The sequence below is a fragment of the Ammospiza caudacuta genome, chromosome 1 (genome assembly GCF_027887145.1).
Source record: "Ammospiza caudacuta isolate bAmmCau1 chromosome 1, bAmmCau1.pri, whole genome shotgun sequence".
NCBI classification, from domain to species: domain Eukaryota; kingdom Metazoa; phylum Chordata; class Aves; order Passeriformes; family Passerellidae; genus Ammospiza; species Ammospiza caudacuta.
This window is the reverse complement of record NC_080593.1, coordinates 20,905,738-20,923,044: the sequence shown is the minus strand read 5'-3', so window position 1 is coordinate 20,923,044 and position 17,307 is coordinate 20,905,738. Positions and strand designations below refer to the sequence as shown.

At 36.9% G+C, this 17,307-nt stretch overlaps 1 protein-coding gene across 2 annotated transcripts in view; it reads left to right on the top strand.

Annotated features, from left to right (window-relative positions):
* LOC131567452 (macrophage mannose receptor 1-like) overlaps window positions 1-17,307 on the top strand; it is a 32,767-nt gene that overhangs the window by 14,036 nt on the left and 1,424 nt on the right. Inside the window, exons 12-28 of one of the 2 annotated variants that reach the window (XM_058819079.1) lie at window positions 1,111-1,238; window positions 1,853-1,940; window positions 2,926-3,070; window positions 4,156-4,191; window positions 4,310-4,485; window positions 5,004-5,071; window positions 7,037-7,137; window positions 8,096-8,232; window positions 9,271-9,385; window positions 9,889-10,085; window positions 11,288-11,378; window positions 12,712-12,944; window positions 13,762-13,927; window positions 15,005-15,157; window positions 15,594-15,710; window positions 15,927-16,088; window positions 17,241-17,273. In XM_058819079.1, the coding sequence (XP_058675062.1) occupies window positions 1,111-1,238; window positions 1,853-1,940; window positions 2,926-3,070; window positions 4,156-4,191; window positions 4,310-4,485; window positions 5,004-5,071; window positions 7,037-7,137; window positions 8,096-8,232; window positions 9,271-9,385; window positions 9,889-10,085; window positions 11,288-11,378; window positions 12,712-12,944; window positions 13,762-13,927; window positions 15,005-15,157; window positions 15,594-15,710; window positions 15,927-16,088; window positions 17,241-17,273 (2,146 nt within the window). The remainder of the gene's footprint in view (window positions 1-1,110; window positions 1,239-1,852; window positions 1,941-2,925; window positions 3,071-4,155; window positions 4,192-4,309; window positions 4,486-5,003; window positions 5,072-7,036; window positions 7,138-8,095; window positions 8,233-9,270; window positions 9,386-9,888; window positions 10,086-11,287; window positions 11,379-12,711; window positions 12,945-13,761; window positions 13,928-15,004; window positions 15,158-15,593; window positions 15,711-15,926; window positions 16,089-17,240; window positions 17,274-17,307) is intronic. The other variant, XM_058819088.1, reaches the window with a different exon arrangement.

Genomic DNA, 17,307 nt, shown 5'->3' with positions numbered 1-17,307 from the left:
GAAAAAGAAAAAGAAAAAGAAAAAGAAAAAGAAAAAGAAAAAGAAAAAGAAAAAGAAAAAGAAAAAAAGAGAAAAATAGGAAACAACTCTGTATTAAAATTATTAAAAGGAAAATGTCAAAATTCCATATTAAACAGCAGAGGCGGCAAAGCTGGTTTGTCAGGGCTGCTCTTTATGTCTGTTGTGCAAAGATGTGTGTGCCTGAGACATGGGGCAGTTCAGGGAACAAACAGTGAAGTGTAGCATCCAGCAGCACAATGCCTAAGCTGGAGCTTGCTAAAATCAGCACATTACCCACCAAAAAATGGATAAAAAGTCACGTGAAAGGTTAATTAAACCAGTGTTTATGAAGGACATTTACTGGAGAGTTTCTCATGCAAATCTACAGAAAACTTGTGAAATACAGTCAGCTGTATCTGAGCAGGTATAAAAAGGGAGTTTGAACAAGAAATGAGTGTAATGTGCAAACAGTGATTTGGGATCATGCAAAGCTGAAATGTGCTAAGTATAAGGTGTTAATATTTTTATTGCTTTATTGAATTAATGAGTCCTTCTCCTTTTTTTTTTTTTTTTTTATTTCTTTGAAATTCATCTGGAATGCTACTTTTTTAAGCTCCTCTATCCCCAAATCATAATTTTAACTCTGGTCAAAATCTGTGCTTATTGTCTCTTAAATAAGTTAGACATCATTCTGCAAATGTAAAATGAGAGTTATAAATTACCATGAGGTCATTATTTTACTTGAATCTTCAGACTCCTCTCAGACCATTTTGCCTCAAACACAGCAACACTTCTTTCCCTTCATATGGAAGCTGGCTTAGGCTTTTCTTCAGTTAAAACAAATTAAAGGGAGTTGGGGAGCAGTATTGCCTTTTCTCCTCTAGCAATTCCTTTTTTTTTACCACTGTGCTGAGTAGGTAGTAGTACTTTACAGCTGTAGTAGAATTTTTTCAGCTGTAGTGTAAAAATTCTAGAAACCAGTGGGAAATGTTATTTCTCTTATGGACTTTTACTCAACTCATATGAAATCTCATTTATGTTTAAACAAGACTATAATTATTTTATTATTGTAACATGTATATAATATGTTTTAAATTAATTTCTCCATAGTGTTTTTGCCGATCACATACTAGAAAGAAATCATGGTTTGAAGCGCGAGACTTTTGCAGACAAATAGGAGGGGATCTAGTCACCATTAACACTAAGGAGGAGATGCCATTCCTAATTCAAGCAATGAGGTTGGTATTTGATGTGTGTTTATCTTACCAGATTCAAAAACTTTTCATATGAACTATTATGAATGATCCTAGATGAGTTCTAAAATGTATGGATTCCTCAAAAGCCAAAAGACCTGTGATATTTTGAAATTTATCTATTCAGTACTATTTTAGCCTTTTTGTGGAAAAAAAAGGAGTGATTTGTGTCCAGAAAAATGTTTAAAAATCTCCACCAGTATCAAGATTACTAGATTTCATTTAGAAACATGAAATTAGTGGTGTTTCCACAAGGATAGAAAATATGATCAATGTATCTACTTGAAGTAGGTATTTATCAACCTTTCAGTGCTCAGTACTGAAATGACTTTTTGAATCTGTGAAGGTTTTCCCTGAGTGAATAGTACATTGGGACAATACATGATCAATATTACTAATAAGTATGACAACTAAGCTATTGACACTGAACCAGAGAAATGCTACACATTTCTATGAAGAACACGTGTATGCACTTCACCGAAATAGGGAAATTTTCAGCTTCATTGCTTTTACAATGTGCTCTAGGAATTTCAACTATGTATTTCTGGGGTTTTTTGTGCTGATGTTTACTCACTGCTCTGTTCTGTACTTTCTTTTAGGGCTGCTCGCTGTCTGTTTGAAATAGTTTGGCTTGGTATATTTTCCTTGAATCCAGATGAAGGATTTGCCTGGAGTGATGGCTCTCCAGTGAGTATCTTAATTTTTCATCATATTTGTTTGCTTAAGATACTTTGGGATTTGTATATGTACTTTTTGGCTTTTTGCTGTTATCCTCATTAAAGAAACCACCAATCTTAAAACATTTACATAGCTGCTAATCTGTATTGTTATGACTAATATCGCAGCTAAACATTTGAATATATGGAAATTATCTGCATCTCAGCAGATTCTGTAGGTTTTCTGTGTAACACTCCAATTTATTTTCTCTTCCAAGAAGAGAATATTTACGCCTAAGGTCAAAACATAAAAACATAAATATCTAAAAAGTTAATGAAACAGCGAGCATGTTGCCCAGTATACTCCTGAATCCCCCAGTAAGTGATGGCACAAGGTCTTTTAGAACTGGAGCTCATGTCTGCAATTTTAATTTATGTATTTCTGGGAATTTATCCAGTCATCTCTTGAGCCTATGCAAATATCAACAACTGTGAAAAAAATTCCTGCAGGATTCTACTCTTTATTACCCTCCATTTACTACTAGTCCCTATTCTTTGGTTTTCTTTAACACAAGCAAGGACCTTTTGTCCTATCCTGTTTCTTTCCACAAAAGTTTAAGAAAGGGATGTTATCAAAAGTTCTTGGCAATAATAGGTGGGTTGTATCACATATGTCTCCCTTACCACTTGGATGTCAGTTTCTTCAGAGGTATATCCCTGAGATTTGTAGGACATGACTTCCCTCCCTAACGGCACAGTCCCGTCCTCATTAGCCACAGGGAAGGGAAAAAGTAATGCTGAATTGATGCATGACATGGTCACCGCCACCAGAGAGATGCTGGACAATGTAATTTTGAACCAGGCCAGAAGTGGAGTGAAACACTCTCCCTACATTTCCAGCTCTTTTTAGCTAAAACCAGGATCTTTGAGACAAAAGCAATTCATTTCCATTTTCCAGTTGAAAGTACAGCTACCAAAAGAGATGAAGAGAGTAACAAAGTTGATTTCTTCTACAGGTTAGGTACACAAATTGGGATGGTAGTCCAAGGAACCGAGGACGACTCCAGTTTTGTGGCTTATACAATGATGGGGGAAATTCTCTACCATGGTCTCTTTCAGTCTGTCAAGTACAACATAACTGGGTTTGCCAAATAAAACAAGGTAGATTTCTTATTTTTTGGCAAGAAGATTAAAACACTTTAATTATTAGTTTCTTTCTAAGTTAAGTTACTGGAGAAAGAGGCAAAATTTTGAAGAACTTCTTTTTCCAAACAGAGGTCAAGAGCATTAATTAACATATTATGGGCTTTTTCAATTATGAAAAATTTTCATAATTGAAAAAAATTTCTCATATTATGAGATTTTTCAATTATGACTGATAAGAATGAATTGAATGTTTCTTTACATAAAATAGGGTGTGTAAATAATCCATATGTTTGCAAGATTACAGATTTTTTTGATATTAAGTATCTTTTGCTTTTATTTTTGTAATGTTGGCGTTAAGGAGTTGTAAGGGCTAGCATTGTATTCCTTACAATACTGGTTTTTATATTAACACTAAAGCTAAAATCAAGTATGATATCTTTGTCAGATTTCATGGTACTTCAGGTTCTCCTGTAGAATTATTCAGGATTCAACTGGTTTTGGAAAAGCAATGGTTCATAGCAGTGCTATTTCTTTTTTTATCCCAACCAGAAATAACTCACAGTTATTTTATATATTTATATCATCTATATCTATACCTAGATATATATATGCACGTTCATAAAGTCGTATTTCCTTTTGCTTATAAATATTACTCAGAGAGTTTTCTTGATAGAGCTAAAATAAATCTAGTGGAGATTTTCTCCCTCTTGATGAAAATACCCCCAGGTGAATTATAGAATATCTACTTATGGATCAGTAAAGGAGCTGTATGCCACAGTTTAAAGTGTTTCAGATAAGTCTGCTGTGACTTACAGTCTTGGAAGAACAATTTTCCCTTGCCTTGCTTTGTGCAGGAATGTGATTCAGCCAAAGCCGTGGCTTTGCTGAAGCGAAGCACTGCTTATGATACAAAGTTAAAGTAAATGACCTTGCATTTTGAGCAAGGTGAAGCTGAACTGTGGGGCTAAGCCTGCTTACTAGTCAATGGCGATGGGGTGAAGAATTCTGCTTTGTTCCTCCCTCTTCTTGCAGTCAGCCATAAGCTACATCACAACACACTCTAAAGAGATGTATCATGCCTTCTATTTCTTCTTTTGCAGGAGTGTTATTAAAACCTGAACCAATTGACACATATGGTAGGTATTTGTATCTATTTTTTTAATTATAAATATTTTTTTCCTAAAATTGTTATTCTAGAAAAAGCTTTTACGTTCAACATATATAAAATTTAAGAGTACCTTATTTATCTTCCAGAATATAAAACCACTGCAGATGGATGGGTCATATATGAAGATAAGCTCTACTATATCAGCAAAGAACAGGTCTCCATGGAAAGAGCCCAAGAGTTTTGCAGGAAGAATTCTGCAGACCTAGCTGTTGTTAATAGTAACAGTGAGAGAAGGTTCCTGAAGAGAGCACTAAAAGAAAATGTAAGAATCATTATAAACAGACTGCCTAAAGTAAAAACACTTTTGATAAACTGCTTGTAGAACTATCTCAGAAGCAGAGGCATCAGCAGTTTTGTTAATGAAATATTCCCAAAAACACCCTTTGATCCCGTGGGATTTGGCCTCCCCTGCTCCACCCCAGCTGTGCTGATGCAGTTGACAGGAAGAGTGATGTGGGAAGGTACCAACTGTCTTGAAAAGCAGCTGGCCTTCGAGGGAGAATAAAAAAGGAGTACCAGTTTCTGACTCAAAATCTGCTGCTTTTCTACTCCATCCTAAGGGTCTTCAGAGCTGCAGGTCTTGGCTCTGATGTCCCCAATGAAAACGTGACTTCTGTGCCTGAGCATATGAGCACATTGCAGCAGTTAATTGCAAGCAGGTTCTTTACTATTGTGGACTTCAGTGGCTGCTTTGTGGACCTAATCAATGGTGTATCAATTTCTGCCTGTTTTGCTTCAAAGATTTCTTTTTTAAATTGAAGTAGTGTCTTTCTGATTTAGGAGAGGTATGGGGGAGAGCGAATAGGATACTTCATTGGTCTGAGAGTGAGCCTTGATAAAAAGTTCAGGTAAGTTAAGATCATTGGTGCAGCTTCTAACATGTAGAAACAAATGGAATATTTTATGAAGCTGGAGGGACTCAATATGTTCTCTTGAAAGTCTGAAGGCTGCTCCAGATACCGTGTACAAAGCAAAATGGAATAGTCCTAGAATATTCTAAAGTGCAATAGTTTCCCCAAAAAGAACATATTTTTTTCCTTGAGGAAGCACTTAGCCAAAGAAAATCTTGGCAGCTCTGCTCTCCATACACACTTTCTCAAGTTTCTTTCAGAGATTTGTCCCATAAATTGGAGTGATATTTTGCTATACTGAATTTCATACCTATGAACATGCACACATACACTTAAAACATGCCCTATATCGTAGGGTTTGGCATTCTTGTGCTTTTTATCTATATATCAGAGGGGTTCTCCAGAGTTAGGAAGACACAGGCCATGACTACAAAAGGCAATCTCTGCAAACTCCTATTCCAGGAGAAAAGTCAGCAGAAATTTACAGTACAGAAACAGTAACAAGTATTCTGAAAATACCAATGCACAAATCAACTCAAAACTAAGCTAAGAGATAGCAAAGAGCATGATACACTGCTTACCTTCCAACCTGCTAGTTAGGATGTACCTCGGAGGTGAAAAAAGTCCTTCTGAGGTTGATCTGGAAAAGGTTAGAGGAGATTTGACTTTAACCTTCCTATTTTAATGCCACTGTTGGATGTATGTAAGTCACTTACCTTGAGAAAGGCAGAAGAGGAGTGGGGAGAGAACTTGATAGTGACTGAGTTGGTAAATGGCTTTAAACTCCTGATTTAGGAGTCAAATTAGGGACATAGAGAATTCCATGGATCCAGTGATAATCTCCTTTATTTAGAACAATTGTATCAGCAGCAGCAAGACATAGATGATGCAGCTGAAATTTTTCCCACTTGAGGCTTATTGATCTAAATTCTGAAATTGTCACAGACATTTCTCCACAGAAATCCTTTTTTTCACATTTCTGTGTCTTCGGGAGCCAGAGGCCCCCGAAGAGAAGGTAAACAATTATTATCAGCTGCTGTGGAATGCAATAGGATTCACCTTGATTGGCTCATTTTCTATGTTTATAATTAAGAGCCAATCACCAGTTCAAGCCAGGGGACTGAGTCCTTGGCCACAACTTTGTTGTGGGTTCTTTTCTATCTCTTCCTAGCTTAGCTAGCTGCTCTGCAAACCTCTCTCTATATTCTTTTAGTATAATTATAATGTATTATATCATATCTTAATAAATTCAGCCTTCTGATCAAGAAACAAGATTCACCGTCTCTCTCTCACCAACTGCAACCCACACAGGTCGCGGTAATATGAAATACTGATTAAAATGTGGTGAAAAACTCCTCTTCCTCCAACAGAAATATATTAAAGTAAAAAGCAGGTAAACATTGAGGAAAAAGTTGCAACTTGGGTGCTTTAGAAAGGACAGTTTTAAAGTTGACAGAATGTCCTTTAGTTTACAGAAAATAGAACACTCTCCCCTACTCCCCCACAGAGCAGAGTAAATCCAGAGAAAAGTATTTTCATTCTTGTTTTCACCTATGAAAACAGAAAAAATGCTCAGACTGAAAAGCATAGTGTTACCTAGGAATAAAATAGTTAGTACAATAACTATTAAGATAAAAATAACTATTAAGATAAAATTTTAATATCCTTCCCTGTAGTATGTATTATGAATAACTGATTTTGATTTCTCCTATTAAATGTTGTCAAAACAATTGTAGCCATAACAGAAAATATGTTTTCTAATTTGCAACCAGAAATATTTTACAGAAATGTCTTCAAATTAGAATAATCAAGCAAAGAAAGGGCAATCTCTAATAGCCCCTCCCATTGTAGTCAGTTTCCATAAATCCTCATAGACATTCTTACTCATGAGGTGTTCATTAAGACTACTATATCACAAATGAATATATTAATTAATAACTACTTGTCTATCTTTTCTTTAAGCTGGGTGGATGGAACTCCAGTAACCTATGTGGCCTGGGCCCCTAATGAACCCAACTTTGCAAATAATGAGGAAAATTGTGTGGTTATGCTGTCAGAGCATGGTAAGTGACAATACAAAACTATTAGATTTTATTTGTCTCTGCTGGGATTATAACTAGTGCTGTCAAACATCTGCTGTCAACTGTCACCAATCTTTAGTAGCTGTTTTCTGCAATTTCTTCCCAGTGATAAACCAGCACAATGCAGTGACTTCCAGTCATGAGACCACCAGCCATGGAAGAGTCTATGCCCCTAGAATGAGGAGATTTCAGTACCACGAGTCATTTAAAGCAGAGATTTCCTTCTGGGTTTTTTCCTTTTTACAGGGCTTTTCACTACTTCTTTCAGTAAAAATTTGAATAGTCTATCTACTATGAACTTAAGAAAATATTTACAGCAGCTACAGGAAATTGAAATTGAATGTACAAGTCAATGAGGAAAGAAATATATCTAATATCCTAAGATATGTTTACAAGTACACCAGAATGGAAATTTCTTGCAAATCCTAGAGCTCCAATTCCTCTTGGGTCTATTTCTGTAACTTTAATGAGGCTAGTGGGAATTTAGTACGTATGTATTGATCTCTAAACTTATGTTTTACAAATAATCAATGCAGTATGTTTGAACATCTATTGCGCCATTAGATTGATCTGGTATTTCTTCTCTCATCAATTTCTGAACCTTATTTTTTTTTAATATGCTTACTGGTGTATTTCCCCCGTTGCCTGCAATGTGATGATGCCAGAGCTCACAAAACCCCCCATGAACAGGTATAGACACTGTGGAGAGGGCCCTGAGCAAGGAGCAGATGGGTCAAGGAGCTCAAATTAACTACAAGGGGCTACAGTACTGTTACTATTAGAGCTTACTTGAAGGTGCCAGGTTGCTTTGCCTTCAGATCAAGCTGCAGCCTGAAAAACAAAATAGAGAAAATTGTGTTCATTTTTTAAAAAGTGATAAATTATTATTACCAAATATTAAATACTATAACATCTCAAATTTTTTCTTTTTTTTTTTCAGGCTTATGGAATGACATTAACTGTGGTTCTGTCAATAAATTTGTATGTGAAAAACATAACAGTTCTATTAATTCAACATTTCCTTCTCCATTGGCTCCCGGAGGATGTCCAGAAAGTTGGATATTTTTTAACAACAAGGTATGTCAACAAACTTCTTCAGTAAATTGTGTAAAGCAGTAGAACTGAAGAGAAAATACCGAAAACCTCACATTTTTTTATGAATATAAAGTAAATCTGGAGAGTAATTCCTTAGTCAAAATGTGCAGACTGGATGGCTGGGCTTTTTTTGAGGTGACTTAGACATCTAACTTTGCAGAGAAATACAAAGTAAAAGTACGTGTATGCTGAGTACATTTCAGAGAGCATAGTTTGTGCAGGCTTAAAATACACTGTTACTGTGTATTACTGTTAAGAAAACCTCTCCTCCTCTGTTCATGTACATTATTTTGTTTAGAAATGCAAGTTTGTAATGGTCAATCTTGTAAAAAAGGTGGAAAGGTTTAGAAAGAATATATTTGAGCAATCCCTTCTGCCTGTAGGTGTTCACAAAGCTTTGAATTCGGAAAGGTGATGCCTACTACAATTGTTTTGAGGACAGTTTTGCATTCAGTCACAGTCTGGAAGTACTCATCGCTGTAAGACAAGAGTTAGTACCAATCTGAGTTGAAGCTCCATCTACCAAAGGCTATTTTGTCTACTTTATGTACACTGTGCTGTTATTGCATCCTCAAAATTCCAGGTCAATGTGCCAGAGGATATCTCACAGCCTCTGGCAGGATGAACAGTTGTAACCACAGTTATCAGAAGGGGGACAAAGCCCAGCAGAGATAATTCCCTGCAGCTGTGTCACCCAAAGCCACATTTTCTTGGTTTCAAATGATGCCTCTATTACTGCAGAAGAAGGCAGATGAAAATGTGAAAAGTGATTATGTACTTGACCTCGTTACAATCAGTTCATTTGACACCAGGCTCCCAGATTACACCTTGTACAGTGAGGAGGGATAAGAGTATGCCTGGGTCTGCCTGTCCAGACTTTCTACCCTTGAGCTCTGTCACTCATTCTAGCCCTGATTTCTTTTTCTGCAGAAAAGTACATCTTAGAGCTAATTGATGACATTCACATATAATAGTTCCAGTCTTTGCTAGTTTGAGAAAAGTGCTTGATTTTTTTCCCAGTGTTTCAAAGTATTTGCTTCCAATATAACAAGAAATCTCACGTGGCATGCTGCACAAGGTGTTTGCTTCAATTTGGGAGGAAACCTGGCTACTATACCAAATGAACAAGTGCAAGGTATGTATATGGGCTCTACTGAAAGAAAAAATCTCTATCTCTCACTAAAGAAACTGCTACACTCTCCAATATAAAATATGGGATTACCTGATGAAAATTGCTTATTAGCCAGGTCACTCCATGGTTTATTTTAACTTCAAACTCCAAGGCAATAGCTAAAATTTTTACATATAAGAAATAAAGTTTGTTTCTAGGTCTTTCAGCTGCTTTGTTTTCATGAAACTTCCAGTGTGTTCTGAGGGTGGTTCCACAGATCTCTCATACTGACAGAAATCTGTATTTCCTGTTTCTCTCACTGGCAACAGGACTTTCTGAAACCCTATGTGTGCATACACAGTGGGGAAGGGATGCTTATCTAAACATTTAATTAATGGCAGATGGGCTGTGTAGGGGAAAAGGTTATCCTTTTATTACATCCCCCCCTTTGGGCTTTTGCACATTTCCCCTCTTTTAGGCAAGTCAAGATGAGCTTTCCTTAATGAGAAATCCTTGCTTCTCTCCAGCTTTCCTCTTCTATCATTTGAAGCATGCCACAACTAATGTTTGGATTGGAATGAATGATATCAACAGAGAGTCCACATTTCTTTGGGCAGATGGAAGCACTGTTTCCTACACCAACTGGGTTAATGGTGCACCAGAAAAGCAGCAAAGCTACTTTGACTATTATGAGTTTGAAAGAGTGACAGATGATGCTCTGGAGGTACAGGAAATTTAAGTAACTTCTATACCTTGGGCAGGTAGTTGATTTTTCTAAAAGAAAATTTACAGCAGTAATAATAGGGTGCTGAAACAAGTCCTTTTTAAGCATGGGGTTTAGTAAATCATCTGATAATGATTCCAAATACACTCAAATGTTTGGAAAATGTTCTGTACAAGAGGATTTTTAGCCTTCCATTTGAGCTATTGCCAAAAAAACAGCTCTGTAAAAGAAGCGTGGAGAAACTTGTATCAGTTCCTCCCCAAACTGCATTAATGCAAACACTAAAGCTGTAACACCAAACAAAGAAAACGTATGATAAACCAAAATCAAGACTTTTGATGCTACAATAATTTGGCTGTGTGTATGTCCAACATCTGGCTAATGTTCTCCCACACTGCTTTACTCATTTCTGATGGTACAAATTGATATCTTCAGTGAAATTACTCTTTCACTGCAGAAACTCAAGCTCTTTTCCAAAGGTGGTAATTTCTGAGGAAATGATTGGCAGTTATTCACCCAAGATTTTTAACATCTGCCATCAGTCAACTTTAGCTGATGAATAAAACTTATTTAAATCAGCAAAAAGGAGAAACTTGGATGACATGCCGAAAGACTGCCATGGCCAATCTTGAAATCAGAGGAGTCATGAAGGAAATACTGGACCAAGTAAACATAAGAAAGCAAAGAGAAAATATTTTGTTGCATCTGATAATGGTGACTTGATAATGACTATAAAAAGCCAGCAAAGAGCATCTGCTTTCTGCAAGAGAGTCTGCTTCAATTAGACTAGTGTAGACTAGAGCTTTTAACAGTAATTCTTATATTGTTTTTCTCATTGATAAAAACATTTTGAAACAGATCTCCATAACTGTAAATCAGAACAGAGAAGATTTATTATAGGTACCTTAGTCTCTTATGTAGTCATTATGAGGTTCTTAATAAAACTGGTACAATGGGTTTTAATTGACTTCTTTCAGACCTTAACTGGCACCAGTGGAAGCCTGGTTCAAATTTAAGGGGCACTACTAAATACCAGGTCAAGCTGCTTGGCAGAAACGTAGGAAATTTGAACTAATTTATGCAGGTGTTCAGTGAGCTCCTCTCCCCTCTGCCATCAGGGCTGCACCAGCAGCACAGGAGCTTCAGCTCTCCCGCTCCCCACTGCCTCTTGTAATGGCTGTGCCTCTTCCCCTCCCCTTCAGACAGATTGTGTCTTCATCATGAAGTCAGATGGGAGGTGGAGAGATGATAGCTGTGACAACGAAAGAGGCTACGTGTGCCAGATGAATTCACGTGAGTTCTGTTCCACCCAGTCTCCTAAAGAGGAAGAATACCTTGGTTAAATAAGATGAATCTGTAACCTGATGAGATTCCTTCCAGCTTTGAGTCTCCTTCTGAATCTCAGGCTTTCAGACCCCCATCAGTGTTAAGGCAGTGCTATGTTTAAAGCACAAATTGTTTCACAGAAATTGCTGGAGAGGAACCACTATCTTAATCGGGAGTTTTGTGCCTAATCATGAGTAATACTAGAGAATAATAAATGAAAATGGCTTTTTTTTTTTTTTTCAGTGAAGTGTAAGAGGTTTAGGCATCCTAAATGCACTAGAAATCATATTCTTGCAGTAATCTTTCCATTCTCTTGGATGAATCTGAGCAGAGCATTTAATCCTCTCTTACAATTTCTACTGAATGCTATATGATGTCAATCAAAATGTACATCTTCTTGAATGTGCTGTTATTGTAGAAGAATATTGTTATGTTTTGAACACCAAAATGAGTAATGAATGTTGACTTTACTCATATAGAATTTTAATTGTACAAATCACAGCTGTCCAAGCATATAACGAGAGTAGAGAAGGCAAAGCACTGATAACAAAAAAAATTTGCCTCAGCTTTATTAAAGTAAAAATTATTCCCTGATCCATCATTTCAGCCTGTTCACTCTCAGCACAGCTAAGAGAAGACCCTCTTCCCGCACAACAAATATAGTTTTATGGAGGTATTTTTAATTTTCTTGATCCCAGTTCCAGCTCTTCTGAATACATTTACAATCACAAGGGTGGAAATGTACACTGCCTGACTCAAACATGCAGGCAACATTCTGGCAACCCTTACAGACAGGCCAAGAAGTTGGAGTGAACAGCAAGTGGTGGTCAATTAAAAACAGGTCTCAAAGTCTTAGGCTAGGTCTAGAGACTGCAACAGTTAATGTCTTAAATGCCTTGTCCTAAGTTCTATCCACCAGTGACGAGAAATAAATGTATACTCAGATATTCAGATTTAGTCAAATAACTTAAAGCACAAAATCTGAAATATGCAATCTAGGAGTCTTAGACTGGACCAGTCAAGTCTATAGAAAGTATACTTCAGGGCATGCAGGATTTCACTCATCTTATTACATTAACAAATTTGCTCCATGTCTTAAAAGTTATGTTTGGCATTTTTGGGGGGTTGGGGGGGTTATTTGGTTTGTTTGTTTTTATTTTGGTTTTTGATATTGTTTTGTTCATGAGCTTAAAAAAGATTTTGACTTATTGACTAGGACCTTTTGACCAATTTTTCATAGCTTGCATGCTGCAGAAGAGCAATATGTTGTAAATTCATTCATTCAGTTTTTCTTCCATAGTTCCCTCACAGCCTGAATTACCAACAACAAATCCAGCCTCTGGCTTCACTCGTTATGGTGACAGTAGCTATTCAATCATTTCATCTGAAATGCAATGGGAAGAGGCCAGAAGAAATTGCCAGAACAAATCTGCGGATCTTGCCAGCATTTCAGATGCCTACATCCACTCATTCTTGTGGATCCAGATGCTGAAATATGGAAAACCTGTATGGATTGGTCTTAACAGCAATATGGTAAGTACTGGATAGATGGGAGGTGCAGGGGCTCAGGGAATTTTCTAATAGTCCTCTGGATGACCAGTTTTGAACAGCGAAGCAATTCTATTCTGAATGGCTTCACTGTGTAAATGCCCAGAAATATAGGGGTACTGTTAGAATAAGTCAAGGACTTTCATCACCAGAGTAAAGAATCACAGAAAATGTTAGCAAGAAGCAAAAGATGAAGGTAGAAAGTTCTAGAAACAGTAACAGAAGTCAAGCTGCAGACTGAGAGTCAGAAAGTGCAGCTGTCATGAAGTGACTGTGGGCCACCCTGAAAGTCAAACACCCTGCTATACAGGAGGATACTTAGAGCTATTAATATATTAATAGAAGTTACTGTGAGTATTAGGGACATATTTTAAGATTTAAGCTGACTGTTTAGTATTTAATGTCAAGTAATCTTTATGCACAAATAGCTCTGAATTTTAATTTAAATAAAGCAGAGCAGAGAGGACAAATTCTCTGTAATTGCTTCTCTTGATGTAGTATTTACTAAATGACCTAAGATGGCCTTATCTGACTTTCTTACCCTATTGTAGAAGTTTGTTACTCCAGAAAAACCCTCCCAAAAGCAATGCAGTGTTGAACACTTTTCATATGCAGTTCTTGTGTAACTCAAATTGCCTGAGGACTTTGCTTAGAACAGTGAATGGGGTTTTAAAAAATGGTCCTTTTTTTCCAAAAAAATCAAATAGGCATACGATTATATTTACACTATATTTATGTGGCAGAACTTTTTATGTAAAAATAAAACCAACAACAACTATTACCAGAATTCCTTTGTTTTCAGACTGGTGGCTATTACAAATGGACCAATAACTGGAAAACCAGGTACACAAAATGGGCAGCTGGGGAACCAAAGGAAAACAATGCTTGTGTTTACCTTGATCTTGATGGTACTTGGAAAACAGCATCTTGCGATGAAAGCTACTTTTCAGTTTGCATGATATCAGATGGTAAGCAAAGGCATGTAACAATTTCAATGACACATTCCTAATTCTGTAAGCTTGCCTAATCCTAGAGACTTTGCTCTGGTTTGGGCTACCCCTGCAGAGGACTGTGCTTCAGGGTAGCACCCACCTCCCAGCAGAATGGGGATGTTTGCTATTGGATGATGACTGAATTTAGGCACAGGAAAGGTTCTTGTGCAAATCCGTATGGCTGCACTGTTATCATGGTAAAGCTGTTTCCATAACATGAAGCTCTATCTTCAAGGTATATCTTGCTCTTTACAAGCCATGACCATAAATTACACGAGTCTGTGTAGTATGTGCTGGGTTTGTGCACTGACTGTATGAACTTCAGCTGGGGAAGGTCACACACGAGTGTGCCTAAGCCAAAACACAGCCAAGAGCTTCACTTCCATTCACTATTGCTAGAGCTGAAACTGTAAAAGCCTTGGCAATGTGAATGCTACTTTAACTCTTTGCAGATATATGCAGAGGAATGTTTGCATCCAGATTTTGTATAATTGTGCTGTTTTCCCTCCTTTATATTTTAAGGCTGCATACATTTGGTCTACTTATGCAGTGCAAGATTCATCAAAATGAATTGGAGTTGCACCATGATCAGAAACAGAGTCTGATTTGGCAGAGGCATGCTCCATTGATGGCTTTTTTTGATCTATAAAGTAATAACATTAAGAGACCAAGCAGCCACACAACATAGGACTGTGGCATTAATGATTCATTAGCCTACAACAGCTTCTGTGCTGTGAAAATGCAAATTTGAGATTTGTATCATCCCCCAGGGTTCGCTTTCCTCACAGTACTGACAAGGCAGTTAGTTAGATATTGCAGGATGCAATTTGATTCCTTGTCCTGAGAAATGTGATTTGAGAAATAAGATGTTTAACACTTTTGACTGCTTGGCTCTCCCTGTTGTCTGGGTTGAGGGAATGTGGGAATAGTCATGAGTTGATGTCAAGACAAATAAAGCTGGGTGAGAGAAATCCTACACTAATTACACCCATGTCATAGAATCAGAGATGACTCACAATGCAATACCAATTTCATTCCATATGTCTTCTTTAGAGATAATTCCTACTGACCCTGCTGAGCTGCCTGGGGACTGTCCTGAAGGAGATGAACTCCAAGCTTGGATCCCTTTCCATGATCACTGCTACTACCTTGAAGCATCAGCTGGGAGAACCTGGGGGCTGGCCTCCCTTGAGTGTGCTCGCTTAGGTGAGAGCCTTCATTATCAACGAAAAAGATTTGTACCAATGTTTTTACAAAACTATCATAAAAATGTAAAGATATTGATTAAAAAAAAAAAAAAAAAGTTAAGATTTTTTTCTACCTACTAAGCTATTCTGAGTCTGGCACAATGAAAATAATATGACGTGAGTCACTTTGTGCAGCCTTCTGTCCTCTCAGGTCTACAGCTTCCCTGTGTGTGAGTTCCCCATTATGTCCTGGCTTGTGGGATACCATCCTGGGGGCAGCAGTGGGGGCCACAGCCTCTAACTACCTCCAGGTCATTGTCTTCTGCAAGAAGCAGTGGAGACACCAACAGAGCAGCATTAGTGCAGGAGCCACTGTTTGTACAGACTAAAAAGAGGAGGTCACTACAGTGGTTACTCATGTAGGTTATCATTATTTGCTTATTAATGCCTTTCAGGAGCTACTTTGGTTTCAGTAGAAAACACGGATGAATCTCACTTTCTGACTCGTAAAATTCAACCACTTGGAAATAAAGTAGGAGGCTTTTGGATAGGACTTTACCAGAATGTAGAAGGTATGTCTAAATTTCAATTTTTAATGGAAAAGTGCATCGCTAATATGAGAAAATTGAGGATTTCAGTATTTTACAAAAAAACCCCAACAACATGGGTTTCTCCTGAGAAGTGGCTTTACTATAGTTATCAAAAGTAAATTGCAGAGCTAAAGAATTTAGATATTAATGAAATAGATAAGTTTTAATTTTATTTTTACTCTGTGAGTTGCTCTGTAGGTCAGTGGTTGTGGCTAGATAATACTGTCCTGGACTTTGTTAACTGGGAGGAGAAAGAGTTGGATGTGGAGCATAAGTGTGTGGAAATAACTGCACCATCTGGCTACTGGGACAAAAGTGATTGCTCTGCTGAAAAAGGATTTATCTGCAAAAAACCCAAAGGTGAGTCCTCAGTGTGTCAGCCCTTAGTGATAAAGTTTTAAGATTCTGTTGTTCTGATGAAAAGTTGAAAAAAATTTATTTCAATGCTAAAGACATCTCAAGACATGGTAGGTGGTGAAAAAGTAATTGAAAATTTAGGGCTAGCATTTACTCATTTTCCAAGTAGTCTTTAATTAGAAAAAGATGCAGAACTGTAACCAAGATATAGTCATCTCCCGTCATCTCCCATGCACTCTTAATTTCTGTGCTTAAATCAGTACATGCCCATGGCAGTAAGTCAATTAATCCTTATTAAAGACTTACTAAAAACATCCAAATTACATCTCATCCTACATAGTACTAAAATAATAAGGAATCTCTAAAGTTCATCCATTGAATCATACAGAGCTCCCATATGTACTATTTCCTGCCTTAATAGGGATTGCTGTTGTTTTGTATCTATTCATTTTGCATTCTACTTTGCTTTCACTTTACATTTTGCCTTTATAAATTCTCCTCTGGGTATCAAGGGTGTTTGCAAACTAATGGAGAAGATCCAAGAGGAGAAATATTTTCATGATAATTTAGAACTCCTTAAGTCTATGTCTATAATTCTTCATTTCTGAGTGCCAAACTGGGGTTTTTTGTAGTTCTTCAACAGCAACAAAACAATGTTATAAAGGTTTTTCATTTTTCTCTGTCTTACACAGAGATGAATAGGAAGATTACTCATGTGATTCAGTAGGCGTTTTCTTGGAAAGATGTTTAGAAATAAAAAATTTTGTAGCAGCTAGACATGCAGATCTTCCCAAAATATACCATGTAAAACTAATCTCCAGAGTGATACATCACGTTCTTAGTACATTACAATTAATATTTCAGGGAAAATGTTAAAAGATGTTTTGAATTAACATTAAAAAAAATCAGTATTTTAAAATTGGTAATATAAAAACAGTACAGAGTTTCAAAAGTGGATAAAGTAATGTTAAGTAGGAAGGTGAAAGCTTAGCAATGTATTTTTGCCTCAATTTGTTGCCTTTTATAGCAGATATATATGTTACTAACACAATGATAGTAATTCAGGGGGGTTTGTTCCTGTACTATTTTTGCAAACAGTCAAACATACAGATTCTAATAGTGTGTCAAGTGATTTCTCTCTGAAATTCAATGAAGTTGAGCCAAATGGGAGTCCTAGAAAGCAAAAAGGTAAGAGCTTTCATAAGAAAACTAAGAAAAATCA